Raw genomic sequence first — 15,308 nt, forward strand, 5'->3', positions numbered from 1 at the left:
GCGCAACCACTCAGAACTCATGAAGCGAACCGACGTTGATATTTGCAACTCGTTCAATATTTTTACTTAATAGTTTAAACGGATACCGGCGCTTTAAAAGTTTTCATTATTATTATTATTATAATCTTCAATCCTTTTCATCATTTCTGATTGGTAGATTAAAAGCACGTCCTAAAAAGTCGGTTTTTCACTAGACGAATTTATTCGCGCGAATCGAAAGCGTCGTTCATGCGCATGCGCATTCACATCTATCGGAGTTTTTGCGAAGCGAAAAAATTAATGCGCAACCAATCAGAACTCAGGAAGCGAACCGACGCTTTGATTCGCGCGAATAAGTTCGCCTAGTGGAAAACCGGCTTAAAGTCCGCTCTCAGATTGAAGAGTTGAATGGTTCGCCCCTGTTATAACTGAACTATTTATAACAAAATATCGTTTAGCCTATCTAAAATGTAACACCAAAGCGATCTAATTATAGACTTTGACCAACTACTTCCATTCTGTTCCAATATTCCAAACAAGAAACGCCACCAACTCAACTTCATGTATAATATGCAAATACAGTAGTAGGCTTACTCAGTCCGTTCAAATTGTAATACAGTAATATATTTTATCCTCACAAAAAGCAAGTCATCTCCGTCTTTTTTTAGATAGGCCTACTATAATGATCATTGTTCTTTTGTGTACTTTATACATAATGGAAATTAATCTAAAAAAAATTGCCTAGAATAATCTGTTTTTCTTTTCTTTAGAAAATGGAAAATTCAACTTTCATCAATGAAAGTGCTTCGCCATTTATATAAAACGCTTTGATACTTAGACCTATTGTTTAAGATGCATGTTACTCACGCCCAATTAACGAATATATCATTATTTTTCAGGTAACATTATGTATGATTTTTGTCTGTTTCTACTTAATCAATATTAGAAGGAGAAAAATAGGTCACTGTATCTGCTTTTAATTATATAGTTAGAGGTAGGATCCTTAGGCCACAAAAAATGTTTACAGTACATAAGTACTTACGTACATATGATTTACAAATACATGTTTATTGTGGTTTGGCAAACTAATACCAACCACAATCTAACAGTATCTAAATATTTTAGCTGTACAGTGCTAGTGCCAAATAATCTACAGTACAGTACTTTGCATTAGGGAACACTCACGTGGATGAATAATTTTATTAACATGGATTTAGTAGTGGACATCGATCGTCTGTGAATTGATACGTAGTAGGCCTACACGTACTTGATGTGTCAGTGGTGTATAAACCAATATTTATCGGATGCAAATATAAAAAATAATATTGAACACGGTCCTGAAATGATTTAATCGTTAATCGTCCTTGTTAAAGGAGTAACCATTATGCATTCAAAAACATGATTGCTTCAGGAACTAGCATGCCACGATGACGTGGCTTGCCACACAGATTGCTTTTAGAGACATCAACTTCATTTCTAAGTTATATTCAATGCACGGTTTAGTATAGAGTATATATTTTGGAGGAGCCAGTCTATGAAGCAACATTTAGTTGTATTAAGCAACATTTTGTCGTGTCTTTCGTAATTTTAGTTTGTACATATTACGTTCATGTATCGTAGTTGTACGAACATGATATATTATATATGATGGAGTAGGCACCTCTTATTAATTTGATAGGGCCTTATAAAGCTCTTGTAATTACAATATATCTTGTATATTTTGTTGTCAGCATTTCCATTTCCCATAATTTATCCTTGCTTGACTAGAAACGTGTGCCAGCTTTACTAATTGATGACACTACAGATTGCGAACTTAACGCCTAGGGAAATTAAATATCCAGATTAAATTTGGTAAATACTATGACGATACAAAGTTCAATCAACTTGTCACAGGCCTAAATTAATAAAGGATATTAGGGATCTTTCAATTTGCGGGACGACGTTGATGTAAAACTCCTCATTTGTAACCGTCTGCGTTCTACACAGCGTAGGCTTACGTTCGGACCAAATGTACGTCCTATGAGAACGTGCAGATAACTTTATATGAGGTCATTACGTTATAGACCTTACCATAGTTGTAAAACCAAAAACATCTTATTTATCAAATAGGAGAACTAATCGTCATCGTCTCCATAAGCTGAAAGACACTAAGTTTGTTATATTTATCAGTGCAGTAAAAATCTTCTTGTATAATTTTGTCGACAGCTAAATTGTTACTTTCCAGAGTGATTCAGCTTCCCTCTTCATGCCCTAACTTTTTTTGACAGTATGTGCAGTAGGGTACCTACCGTATTCGGCACAGATGAGTGCCTATGAGAAAGAACGGTTACTTAAAGCGGCTCGCTCAAAGATCAATGTTCACTTAATTGATCCTTTCATGTCGGTGCAACATAAAAAGAACTCATTCAAGTGGTTGTCTGTCGAGTTTATCCCATCTTTGACGATAGTAAAAAATACGTTTTGAGTCTAATGTAACAAAAGTTTGTTTTTTTATTTATTTTTTTCTATGGAATGATTCTCATTTCATTGGCAATAAAGTTGTCATCCCTCTCAGTGTTTAACCTATATGCTAAACCTCCAGTTAATAACAATAACAATGGCAAATAGTTAAAAATTGTTAAAAATAACAATCTGTAGATCGTGGGTTCGAGTCCCACCCGAGAACAACTTGCGATTTTTTTCGCAGTTGTTTTCAAATGTACTGAGTATTCGGTACATTTTCACGTCAGGTAGGGCAAAATTACACCTATACAATAACAATGGCAATGATAATGATGTGATGATTAATGATAATGGTAATGATGATGATAATTAATAATAAAAATAACACTGATGAAAATGGTAATAGTGATGATGCTAGTTAATTATTAATTAGTTGTTAATGAAATTAATGATGAATATTATTGATTGGATGGTAATGATGATGATGGTGATGATAATTAATAATAAAAATAACAATGATGAGAATGTGATGATAGTGGTGATGATAGTAATTAATTGATAATTTGTTTTAGTATTATGTTACATTTGAATAACATTTCTATCAAGTGTAAAAAATGGATTAATGAATGAATGAATGCATGAATAAATTATGTGCAGATATTATAATACCAATTATTAGTTCTAGTATTATTTATTTTTTATTTATTACCAAGCTTGAACTGAAAATACTTTATTAATGTTGGGCTTATCACATTATTTTAGAAACATTAACAAGTATTCAGTTATAACTCTTGTACTGTCAAACCTACAATATATTTTCAGCTGCTGAGCTTATACCAGAATGATTTAGACCTAAATATCAACACCTCCTCATCTTCTCTGTTTTTCATTTTTTCTTTTGTTTGTTCAGGAAGCCATTTTTTGTCAGTTGTGACTTGTTTTTAATATCTCATGCCTATTTTTTTTTGTTGGTGAACTTGTGTGTAAATGTATTGCTAGCATGCTTACCTTATGAATTTAAAACGACATCGCTAAGAATACAACCAGAAACTCACCACTTATAATAGTGTATTATTATTTACAATGTGGTGGGTGCTACAGGCTTAAAAGTGATTAAAACATTCGTTAAAATGTTTTTTAAAAATCAGCCATGACATCATAATCTGCTGACAACGCTCTAGAAGTAGATTCAAAACACGTAGGCTTTATAATACCATTATGTTACTTATTGAATAAAGTCCGGACTACAGTTGAATTAGTTGAGATTAAAAGATAATTTCTGAGATTGCTACACTCGATTCGATTAATAAATCATTTAACAGCTTAGTCGGCTCATAAAATGAAAACCAATCTTAAACATACGATATTGAACAATCACCTATTACTTTTGTGCCTAAAGTGAACACACAGAGTTTATGTTTTTAGTATGTACTCCATGACTCGATATTAAGACAAAATAACATTTGGATTGTTCGATAACGGACGACATGTAATTATAAGTGGGATCAGCACCAAAATGAAATGTTCTTAAAAATTGGAACCCCAACAAGAGGAACGAAAGAAGGTAATTGCTGTACATATTTCAGTTCATAGTTGTATTGAACAACATGATCCTGCCTCGACTGACATAATTATGAATGATCTCATGTTTAAAAGAAAATATTTACAAAAACAATATTTTTAATATCTAAAGTATATTTTTCCATTAGAATATGAGTATGATGACTCTGAAGAATGAAAAACGTGAGGCCATAATTGATTCTACGTTTTGTTCGTTATTAGAACATTATCAAGAATGAATTAGTCCATGATGGTGACAATTATTATTAATACTTAACTATCAGAAATCAAAAGAAAACCAATCAGAAAAAGGTAGGCAGATATATAATGTAGGAGACAACACAATGATTATTGACTGGTCAGAATTTATCTTTCGTTTTGATTTTTGATTCTGGTAGTTAAGTCGTCACATCAAGGACTATATTCGTTTTTTTTTAAATATTTGAAAACTAGAATGAATTTTGGCCTCACGTTTGTCATTCTTCTGAGTCACCATACTCATATTCTATTTGCGAATAATCAGTGGATCCTATATTTTGTCGTTTTTTGTTTTTTTTTTTGGAAAATGGCAAATAATGACCTGTAAAGAATGAAAGCAAAACAATAAGGCAGAGAATACTTAAAGCTATTTTTACAGAATTAAATACTTATATTGATTAGGAGTTACACCTTACATTATTGCAAAACGCAAAAACAATATTTTAAAATTTGAAAATAATTAATTAAATTTATTCTCATTACTCAAAAGATAAGGATACATTTATGAACCACTTTTACCTATCCCCGGGCCATTTAAATACCCTCCTCTATAATCAGCCTCATAGGCTTTCATTCGAGGAAAACGGTACTGTACAAAGTATTGATGAATGCCGATAAATATACAAGACACTTTATTGTTATGAATAATTTAGGAATAAGTCTTTTTTTTTTCATTTTAAAAGCATTCCTTGTGCAAAACTAATTTCATTTATGCTGAGAGATAAATGCTACAATGGTACTGGATCAGATAATTTAACATACGTGTATGATTAAGGTAGTCTCTACAGATGTTCAATCCCTCATAGAATCAACGGCTTAACATCTATGCCGAACCAAACTTAGTAAATTAATGAATACTTGACGTATCGGAGAATGACCTGGATTCTGCCGACAACAGAACTGTACGCTCAGTTTAGTTTGAGTCAATGTCCTCAAGATTTAATAGGTTATCAAACACGATGTTGTCAACATAAAAACCGTTTGCTAATAATTTTATGACTTTTAGACTTATTTCTCCATGAAACCAACAATAACTTTGTCCCTAAATTTCTTGTGGAACAATAGCATATAATTATTCCAAAGTCGTCAGTATCTTGGTGCCAAAATGCCCCCAACAAAGCATTAATCATTGACGTATAAATAAATAGCACCTATGTTGATACTACCGTTTTACATGGTTTATGCAGGGAGGTTTATGTTCGACGCGAACATAATTTTGATGCAAACATACAGGTAGTTTGGTTCGTGTGGGATACGTCTCCATTATCCTCAAACTGCTTTTGCCAAATACTTGCAACAGCGAAAGCTGTAACAACACAGCACAATCCGTCAAACAAATCATAAGGTTCACTAATAAGTTTAACATATGTCTAAACATCTCAGAAGGAAATGAAATCTCAGAAAAAATGATGCAAATCATAATGATTCTAAAATTCAAACATCTTGACTGTTACAAAATTATGATCAACAATGATAAACTGGAAAACTGTAATTTTTTTATGTATCCTAGTTAGTCTATTATAAAGCGAAATAATACGGAAAGCGAGTAGGCTAGTGACGTACTATTACGTTTATGTCTCAGCTCTATATTTTATCTAGGCCTATACCACAAATTATAATTTTTTCTAGATTTAACTCCGAGATTAGTGTTGGAGTGCGACTTCACTAACTCATCAATACAATCCTTTGTATTTTAACAGCTAAAAATAGCCACGGCCTTTATTTTACATATTTTCATGGCATAGTAAGTATACTCACCCAGTATAAGATGGAATTATGAGGTGGGCTATAAACTGAGTCTCGGTGAATATGATGCTTATAAATTACAATTAGTAATAAATTTACATTGTTAAGCCTATACTAAAACTCATCAATTATTAAAGGGAAAATAGCAAATTGTTTTTTATAGTTTATCTATATTTTATTCAACTTTATTTACCGAGGGTGACCGGCGAACGTGGGGCCCCGGCCATATAAAAACGTTACAGTAGAAAAAATAATCACAATCACAAATTGTGTTTGGATAGTACACAGTATTTGGCCAATGTACATGTTTATCCTCGTTTACATTTACACTAGTGAAGATTGATACAATGTTAAACTACAGTGTATATTAAGAACAAATCTGATATTATTATCTCTATATTATATTCTAGTAGGCCTAATCAGAACAACAGAACTCTTACATGAAAAACCAATAACGTAACATACAACAGTAATGCTGTCACTGTTGTATTTCGTTAAGCTTATATTGTTCTAACATTACTGGTATGTCCATAACTCGTTTGAGACGCTGGTTAAGATCTGTGAAGCTTGTTTCTATTCGTTGATCAGTCTTAATCAAATTCTCATAATTAAAATCCCTTGAAGCAAGTCACCATATATATCTCCCAAAAGAATAATTTTGACGTCACAGCCTTAAGTGGAAATGCCATGTTGACAATAAAAATGACAAATGTTTGGCAAAAATAAAGTAGGCTGAACTAAGGGTAAATCCAGACTATCTACTGTTCATAATTGAATTGCTAAGGCATAATAATAATGATAATTACATAGTAATATGCTGATTATTATTATTAATAATAATAATAATATAATAATATTAATATATTAATGATCGTGAAATCCCACATAGATTGTTTAAGAAACGCTAAGACATTATTTGCTAACCTTGTAAACTCTGTCTTTGGAATAGGTAGTATATGTTTCAGATGCTAAACCTAAAGAATTGCTAAAAAAAATGACAGGCCCTTGGTATCAAACCTCTTCGCCTGTGTTCGACTGAGATTCTTATGTTTAATTTTTGACTGAGCCGGTTGTAGTGTGAGTGAACTTGCAAGTAACTTTAGGTGAGTTCCATCAGTGTGGGATATATCAGCCGGTATCAAAACAAGCATAGGCCTAATGCTTAATGCTAGACGCTACTTATCGTGGCTGATATTGGTTTACTAAAGGTTTGAATAAGAAGGTTAAAATTGTGTCAACAGTTTTGAATACTACGGTACCATATTCACCATTCAATTCATTTAATTCAAACACTCTATAGTCATCATTTGCAGTCACATTACGTTTGGAAGGTCTATGTGTGTGTCAGTTCCTGGGATCACCACCATAGCAATTCGCTACATAATATTAATGGAAATAACATAAATTCAACAGTGTGTTCAAGTTGTCAGATTTGCAGCAGTCAGTATACTTTTCACTTTCTTCTTATCCTTTTGATATAGGTTCTATAACAACGCATTCCAGCACGTACAACAAACATTTTCATCTTCTTCATATTACCTACTATTACGTCATGATTATTATTAAGTGTTTCATTTCCCCGCAATATATATATATATATATTTTTTTTTTTTGGTGGATGAATCTGTAATGATCTCCCATCCGATCTGTATGACGTATCTAATATTAATCTAGTCAAACGATTTCTTAATACTATACTCGTTTTCCTAACTTGCTCTACTTCCATCATTATTGTTGTGTGTTTGTTTTTGTAAGTGTTGTATCTCGTTGTTGTAAGTGGAAGCGCATGCATACACTCATCCATCTTGACATTTATGTTATAAGGGGTTATCAAATGAAAATTTAAATAATGAAATGGTGATGATAATGATAATTACCAGTATGATGACGACGACAATGATGATGATGATGAAGAGAATAATTATATATTTATAATTAATATATCATCAGTACCGGTATTATTTTTGATATCTGTAACTTAGATACACTGTGTTTAACAGTGGCCAATTAGACTACGTACGTACTACGTAATAAAGCAAGTAAACTTTAACAAAAATGAATCTGTGAGTTTGCTCCCATCCGTGCTTCGAACCTGCGCTTTCTGCTTTCAGTATTAAAAGGAATGTTATGGTTTTTAACACTGGTCAATAGCATTTCAGAGTTTCGTTGTGGAATTGTTTTCATTAATTGGAATTTTGGAAATTACTACAACGTCGGTCTAACTAATCAATTTAATTAATTTAGATATTTCACTTTTAGATATAAAGTATCTTTGTTTTTGTAATTATTATCTTAATTACAAAAACAAAGATACATTTGTATTATAATTATTTTTGTAATTATTATCTTAAATGGTTTAGATATTTACATGCGTCAACCTGATTAAGTAATTTTCTTAAAACAAAAATTTCAATTAATACAGTAATTACCACCTACTCTTAATACATAAAAATAATGAATGTAATTCTACAGCCCTTCATCTCTTAAGTGAGGTAATTTACAGTAAAATGTTTTTGTTACCTCCGCAAAGAAGACAATTTATAATTTTTACTCTCGAGCATAACAGAAAATAATGGAATCGCACCATGTATTCACGCATCGCTCAAGAAAACAATGTGCCTAAATACGACGAATGGTTCAATTATTTTCTTGAGGGTATTCTGCAGCATTCAAGAAAATAATGTGTATATGATTGGCGATTCCATTATTTCACACAGTTTTAAAAAAAGTATGTTACAGTCTCGCCCATTATACACGATTTGCCTATTATTGGTATTCAGGCACATGTCGGATGTATGCACTCTATGGAGTGACTGCTCTACTTACCCTGTGTCAAACCTCGCCACATTTCCATGCCATGCCACACTTACACACACGTTGCTTATGCCACACATCCGCTTCCTACAATATCAAACACACCGCATCGGTGTCTAACACAAACGTTTCTAGTATGTCAAGCTCATGCGATTTCCATTATCAAAAACCCAACATAATTTCCATTCGTGTTTTAAACTGCTTTAGTATTCGTTTATACTATTACTATTTACTAATACTATAATTGAGTAATGTGTACATTGTTGTATTACTAATATCTTCCAAATCGGCACATTTCATGTTTTTTGAGAATTGCTTTTTCAGCATTATCACAAATTATTTTTAAATTATATTGCAAGATATTATCTTATTTATAACATACAGGCTCTTTAATGTGCCTTTTATGTGATAGTCGCACGTACAGTAAACCAAGATACTGTACAGCAGGCGCAGTGTAATTTAATACTAAATTAGGCTGTTTGCATGTCATAAATAAGTAGTTGGATGTTTAAGAATAATGGTGGGCAATAGCGCGTTATAGCTTCTTCTACATGCACTTCACAACCATTAGGAAATCTTGTCATCCTCGGTTTCCACAGTAACAGTTTTCTTTATGTTCATTCGGGATACAAGTTTTGTTGTCGTGCCATTCACAATGTGCGACATCTTCAGCTCCCTGTGACGTCGTATTCTTTGTCGCTTAATTAGGCCCTGTCCACACTATCAAATTTTATTAAAGGAAAACATGTGACATGCCAAAATATTGACAAATCAATTTGCACTGTGAACACGATTAAAATTAGACCCGTGCTGAGAAATGTGTAAATTTATATTAAGCCTAAATCACCTATAGGCCTATCTACCGAACTTTAGGTAATATAATCATTCAATCAATAATGTAATAGTGAAGTTAAGTTAAACTTATATAAATATGAAATAAATTTATGGAAAAGTGTCAAGATATGTGAGCGCTTACAAAATAGTGTGCCAGTTGTCGTGAAGTAATGCTTTTGGCTTAAAATTAATTGAAAGATTGAGACTAGTTTTATCTTAAAATTGCCTAGGCCTTGATTTAGATTTCAATTCATTATCTAGGTCATTTACAGACATTATACATTTACAATTTTAATTTTGCTGCTGCTGGTGCTGATGATGACGATAATAAAAGTGGTGATAATGGTGAAAATAATGAGCTGTTCATTATAATGGTGATGACGATGAAATCGATAACAATGATGGTGGTGATAACGATGGCGTGCATTTCGATACTTTGAGTATGTATTATACTATCTTATGGTGGTAAAGTTTCCTGATAATAAGTCATCGGCAGTGATTTTAATTACTTGACGGAGATTTTACCATGATCTTTGGATCTGACAAAATGCGCTTGAAAACACAGTTTCAATTTACTTCAAACTGCAAACAAAATTTGTCAAATATTCTAATCGCATTTCAGGCTTTCAGACAGAGTAATCAATAGAGGGCAGTATATATGGTTTTACTTTGATCATGACAAAAATAAGCTACTGGTAGAAGCATGAATATACTGCAGAATCTAGCGTTTTACAGGTACTATGTTTCTTGACAATGCTACATCTAAATTCAAACGGGTAAAAATTACTCTAAACATAGTCCATTATCGGAGAAGGTGCTATCAGCCACTGGTCATCTGTCAAAATTAAGATTAAAATATTATTATTATTATTAAAAACTTTCACGCTGTAGGCCTACTTGGCACCCGGCTTGGCATGCCTGTCAAATGAAATTAACCGAAATGGACCCTAAATGCTTTCTATTTTACAGATAATGAACCCTTAACACATTCCATTTTACAGAAAATTCTACAACTACGGCATAGTATATATCTGTGCAGGCGCAGTATACTAAAAAAAATGGGAACTTTAGTACTTCGGGGAGGCTTTTTCCTGATAAATGCAATAAAATCATTAATTATCTAGTAATTTGATATCAAGCTACTATGTCAATTTTGCTGTCTCACCAATATTTCTCAAGGTAAGCACAATACCGGTGTATACGATAGGTTCACTGGTCCGCTTTTTCACTTTTTAAACTTTCATGCAATGCCGTAGCCAGAATTTTCAATTAGTGCGGGTCAATACCAGAGTGGACCCATTTTACGCGTAAATTCAAATAATGTGGACAAATTTCCTTAAAAGTTGTACCATTTTACACATAGATATGATAAATCTTTACCCATTTTTCAAAAAAGTGGTCTCATTTTGTGTATAAAACGTATTTAATAATAATAATATTATTATTATTATTAAATATTATTATTATTATTATTAAATAATATTTAATAATAATAATAATAATAATAATAATAATAATGAAAACTTTAAAGCGCCGGTATCCGTTTAAAGAAAACGCTCATTGCGCCCCTCCACAAGAACCATTCTTTGAAAATGTGGACCCATCCTTTTTATAATGTGGACCCAATAAACAATTGTGCGGGACTGTCCCAACTGTCCTAATAGCTGGCTCGGCATTGCTTTCAAGTGTCAAAGACTACATTCTTTCTTGTTCTTATTACTGATGGCCACACTGTTATTTTGAAGGAGTTATTTTAACTCGAAAGGAGTTATTCTGTACCTTTTTTAGGTACAGAATAACTCCTTCAAAATAACAGTGCAATGAAAGGTACATACCGTATCTATTCGAAGAAACGCTCCGGACGTTTATTGTTCAGAATGGTTTTTGAGGGGGGTTTGTATTTTTAGCTTAAAATTAATACGTGTACACTCAAGAAACCCCCAATAAATTACCGTTAAAATGTGTTATTGCGTGATTATAAAGACTTATTGATCCAAATCATGTTAGACAAATTGTAATTCTACTGAAGTTAGAATATTAATAGAATGTGTTGAGAATGATGTTGCTTTTATCAGTTTTGTTTAAAGTCAATTAGGGTGTGGGGGTTGTGGGGTAGGGGTGGTTGTTATTCGAGGAAAAAATAAACACCCCGGGCAGTTTATTCAAAGAAGGCGTTTATTCCAAATGAGTCTCTGAAGGGGGCGTTTATTTGAATATTACGGTATATTGTATTGTACTCTGAAAATACACAAACCTATAATGTGATAATTTTTTACTTAAATTTATTTTTGTCACCTACAATATTCAGATATGACAAGCCTCAATTAAAAATTCAATGTCATAATTACTATTTTGATAATTACAATTTAACACCAATTTTACTTTGAAGCATTTTAAAATGAATAAATTAAAAATTGTTTGTTTAATACAATCTTTTTTTGTCTTTCAGGTGGTAGCAGTAATATCGATACTATTCATTGTGTTATCAACAATAGGACTTTCATTGAATACAATTGATAACTTTACAGTAATTGATGAAAATGGAGACGAACATGAAAACGAACATCTTGTTATGGTCGAAAAGGTGTGCATTGCCTGGTTCACCTTTGAGTACGTTCTACGTTTGGTATCAGCACCTGATAAATGGAAGTTCTTCAAAGGTGTGCTGAACATGATCGATCTTATGGCTATCTTACCATTTTATATCACCCTCTTCGTTACCAACGAACAGGTCCTAAAATTCGATAATGTACGGAGAATCATCCAGATTTTCCGTATTATGCGAATTCTACGGATTCTGAAATTGGCTAGACACTCCACCGGCCTACAGTCCTTAGGGTTTACATTAAAGAGAAGTTACAAGGAACTTGGCTTGCTCATTTTGTTCTTAGCGCTGGGAATAATGTTGTTTTCCAGCCTGGAGTATTTTGCAGAAAAAGACCAGCCACAAACAGATTTCACAAGCATACCAGCAGCTTTCTGGTGGGCCGCAATTACAATGACCACTGTTGGGTACGGAGATATCTACCCCGTTACAGAACTTGGAAAGGTAATTGGTGCAGTGTGCTGTGTTTCTGGCGTACTGTTCATTGCTCTACCGATTCCTATTATCGTGAATAACTTTTCTGAATTCTACAAAGAACAAAGTAAGCAAGAGAAGGCATTGAAACGACGCGATGCTTATGAAAAAGCCAAGAAAAATGGTAGCTTGCTCAGCTTGGTTAGCAGTGATAATGACGTTGACTTCGCTACGATTGATGTTATCATTGAATCAGCAAGGAATAAGGCTGACAACAATGCATGTGAAAATAGAATGCCACCTCAAGGATGTAGTAGTAAGCTCGAAAATAACCAGGACGCTTCTTCCTGTTGCGAAGCTGTTGGTCTCGAATTTCAAATGACACATGTCGTGCCAGAGGTGGATGTGAAATGTCACTCCGCTGACAGATTGCCGCCACCGAGATATCCTAGAAATCGAAGCCTCAGCTCAACCACTTATACTGATCACGCTAACCGTCAGAGTTCAAGTAGTTTGGCATCTGATCCATACACGTCAGTTGACTACCCGGATGTTCAGATGTCTCCTCATCGTCATAACACGTGCCATGTACATGATGAGTATGATACTAATGATTTACATCCATATATTCATAGACAGCGTATACCAAGTTTAGGGCAGCTCAATAGACAACGGGGGATGGACATGATCTCTTCAGAAGTTGCATCAGATGGCAGTGATAGGCTCATTCCAAAAAATGAACATTACCAGCCACAACACAATGAATACGATGTTACACCAACCACTGATGACGCACGGGAAGCCGATGAGACAGAGCCACTACTTCGCAGACATTCACCTTTAAAACAAGTCAAGAACAACGTTGACAACGAAGGCGCTGGTGATAATGATGAAGGTATCGTAGTGGTGCAGAAGTTAGATAATGGATACACAACGACTTGGATAAAAGCTGATCAAGAAGGGAATGGACCCGTCAGCTCACCGAAATCACTAAAGCCGGCATTAAGAACCGCCCTCAGCTCAGGTGATGACAGACCAAAGTCACCAGCCAGTCCTGATATCCAAAGTATTAAATGTTCAAAACCAAAACGTGTAACCATAGATGATGAAAAAGATAATGAATCTTCAACAGATTCGGAGGGTAGCCTAACGGGTAGTCCTCAACCACGACTTGCAAAGAAATCCGCGGGGAAAGGCAGGTGTCGTAAGAACAAGATGAGACCAGGCTTGCTCAGTGGCATCACAACTGGATTGCGACTGTGTAATCACAAGCCATGGCAAAGAGAGCCATCGTCGCCTGAGCCAAAACCTACCAGTGACAGTTGTGCTTCAGATGGTCAGATTACTACCCCACCACGCCAACGAACTAACAGGACTGATGTTAGCAGAACCGCGTCCGATCCCTGTAAAGAAGGCAGAACAAAAATAGCCGAGAATGGGCAAAGGACCGTCGTTAAAGATATAAGATTTGGAATGTCGCCAGACCTGACAGCATACCGTCAACGAAGAATGTGTAAAGAAAACAATGGAACGACGTGCTCTCAAATGAAGTCTCGATCACTCGATGAGTCCACTTTGCATGCTACTGGAAATGAGAGTAATCAAGCCATTTGGTTTCACTACGCCTCCGAGGATTGGGACATGCCACTTGCAAGGTCCAAGCCTCAGCAGCCTGTTGAAAAAAGCAGCTAGTGTCAGCGTTAGTTTAGATGTAATGATTCAGTTCGCCATGCCTTCATTTTGGTCAATTCAAAAAGCTTCCGGTAACAACAGATGGCCCATCATAAAAATACAATAGGTCTATATATTGAAATATAACGTCACCAATGGTTCTTCTTGTTTTTTTCTGCTCTGTTGTTGCTAAGCGCCTCAAGGTTGTGTCAACGTGAGGCGCTATATAAATCCACAATTATTATTATTATTATTATTATTATTATTATTATTATTATTATTATTATTATTATTATTATTATTATTATTATTATTATTATTCAGCCTGAACAGATAATTATTTGAAACAGCATTTTAGACTGGAAAATATTTTATTAAGCAAAATATAAAATGTGAAACATAACGCCATTAAATATTTGATAACTAGTGAAATAATGATTTATTCAGTAAGCCTAGAAATTAATGCCCCAGTAGTATAGGTTTGCCTTTATACCTCAACACTGCAGAAGATCATGTCTTTTATGCCTTAAGTGTTTTTTTAAATTGTAAAACGTCGATAGTCTATGTACATAGAGGCCTATATATTAAACGAAATGTGTGTGGCACTTACAATCTATTAACACATGTACTTGCATGTATATTTACTGAATGTATATTACATAATGGGAAAAAATATAAAACTTATAAATGATATGAAGTGATATAGGCTACAATACGCATATTATGTATAGATATTTTCTACCAGAGCAGTGTAATTATATCGGATGCCATTCTATTATCGTAAATCATTGGACAGTACAGAAACATTATTTTAGGAAACGAATACTTTGTCTTGAACAAAATATTCTTTATTCAGCGTAACTGATGTTCCAAACAAAGTATCCCTTTTCTGAATTAAAGACTGTGTTGTCTATTCTCTTGCGTTTCTCACTTAATTATTTTGTGTATATTAATAATATATATATATATATATGAGGAGTTGAAC

The 15,308-nt window shown here is 33.7% G+C and overlaps 1 protein-coding gene across 1 annotated transcript in view; it reads left to right on the forward strand.

Annotated features, from left to right (window-relative positions):
* Positions 1–15,302, forward strand: part of LOC117122274 (potassium voltage-gated channel subfamily B member 2-like) — a 36,502-nt gene extending 21,200 nt beyond the window's left edge. Inside the window, exon 2 of the mRNA XM_033267813.1 lies at positions 12,083–15,302. Within this exon, the coding sequence (XP_033123704.1) occupies positions 12,083–14,344 (2,262 nt within the window). The 3' untranslated portion in view covers positions 14,345–15,302. The remainder of the gene's footprint in view (positions 1–12,082) is intronic.
* The last annotated feature ends 6 nt before the right edge of the window (positions 15,303–15,308 follow it).

Source organism: Anneissia japonica, unplaced genomic scaffold (genome assembly GCF_011630105.1).
Source record: "Anneissia japonica isolate Jap-2015-1 unplaced genomic scaffold, ASM1163010v1 scaffold287708_len1499824_cov190, whole genome shotgun sequence".
Lineage (NCBI taxonomy): Eukaryota > Metazoa > Echinodermata > Crinoidea > Comatulida > Comatulidae > Anneissia > Anneissia japonica.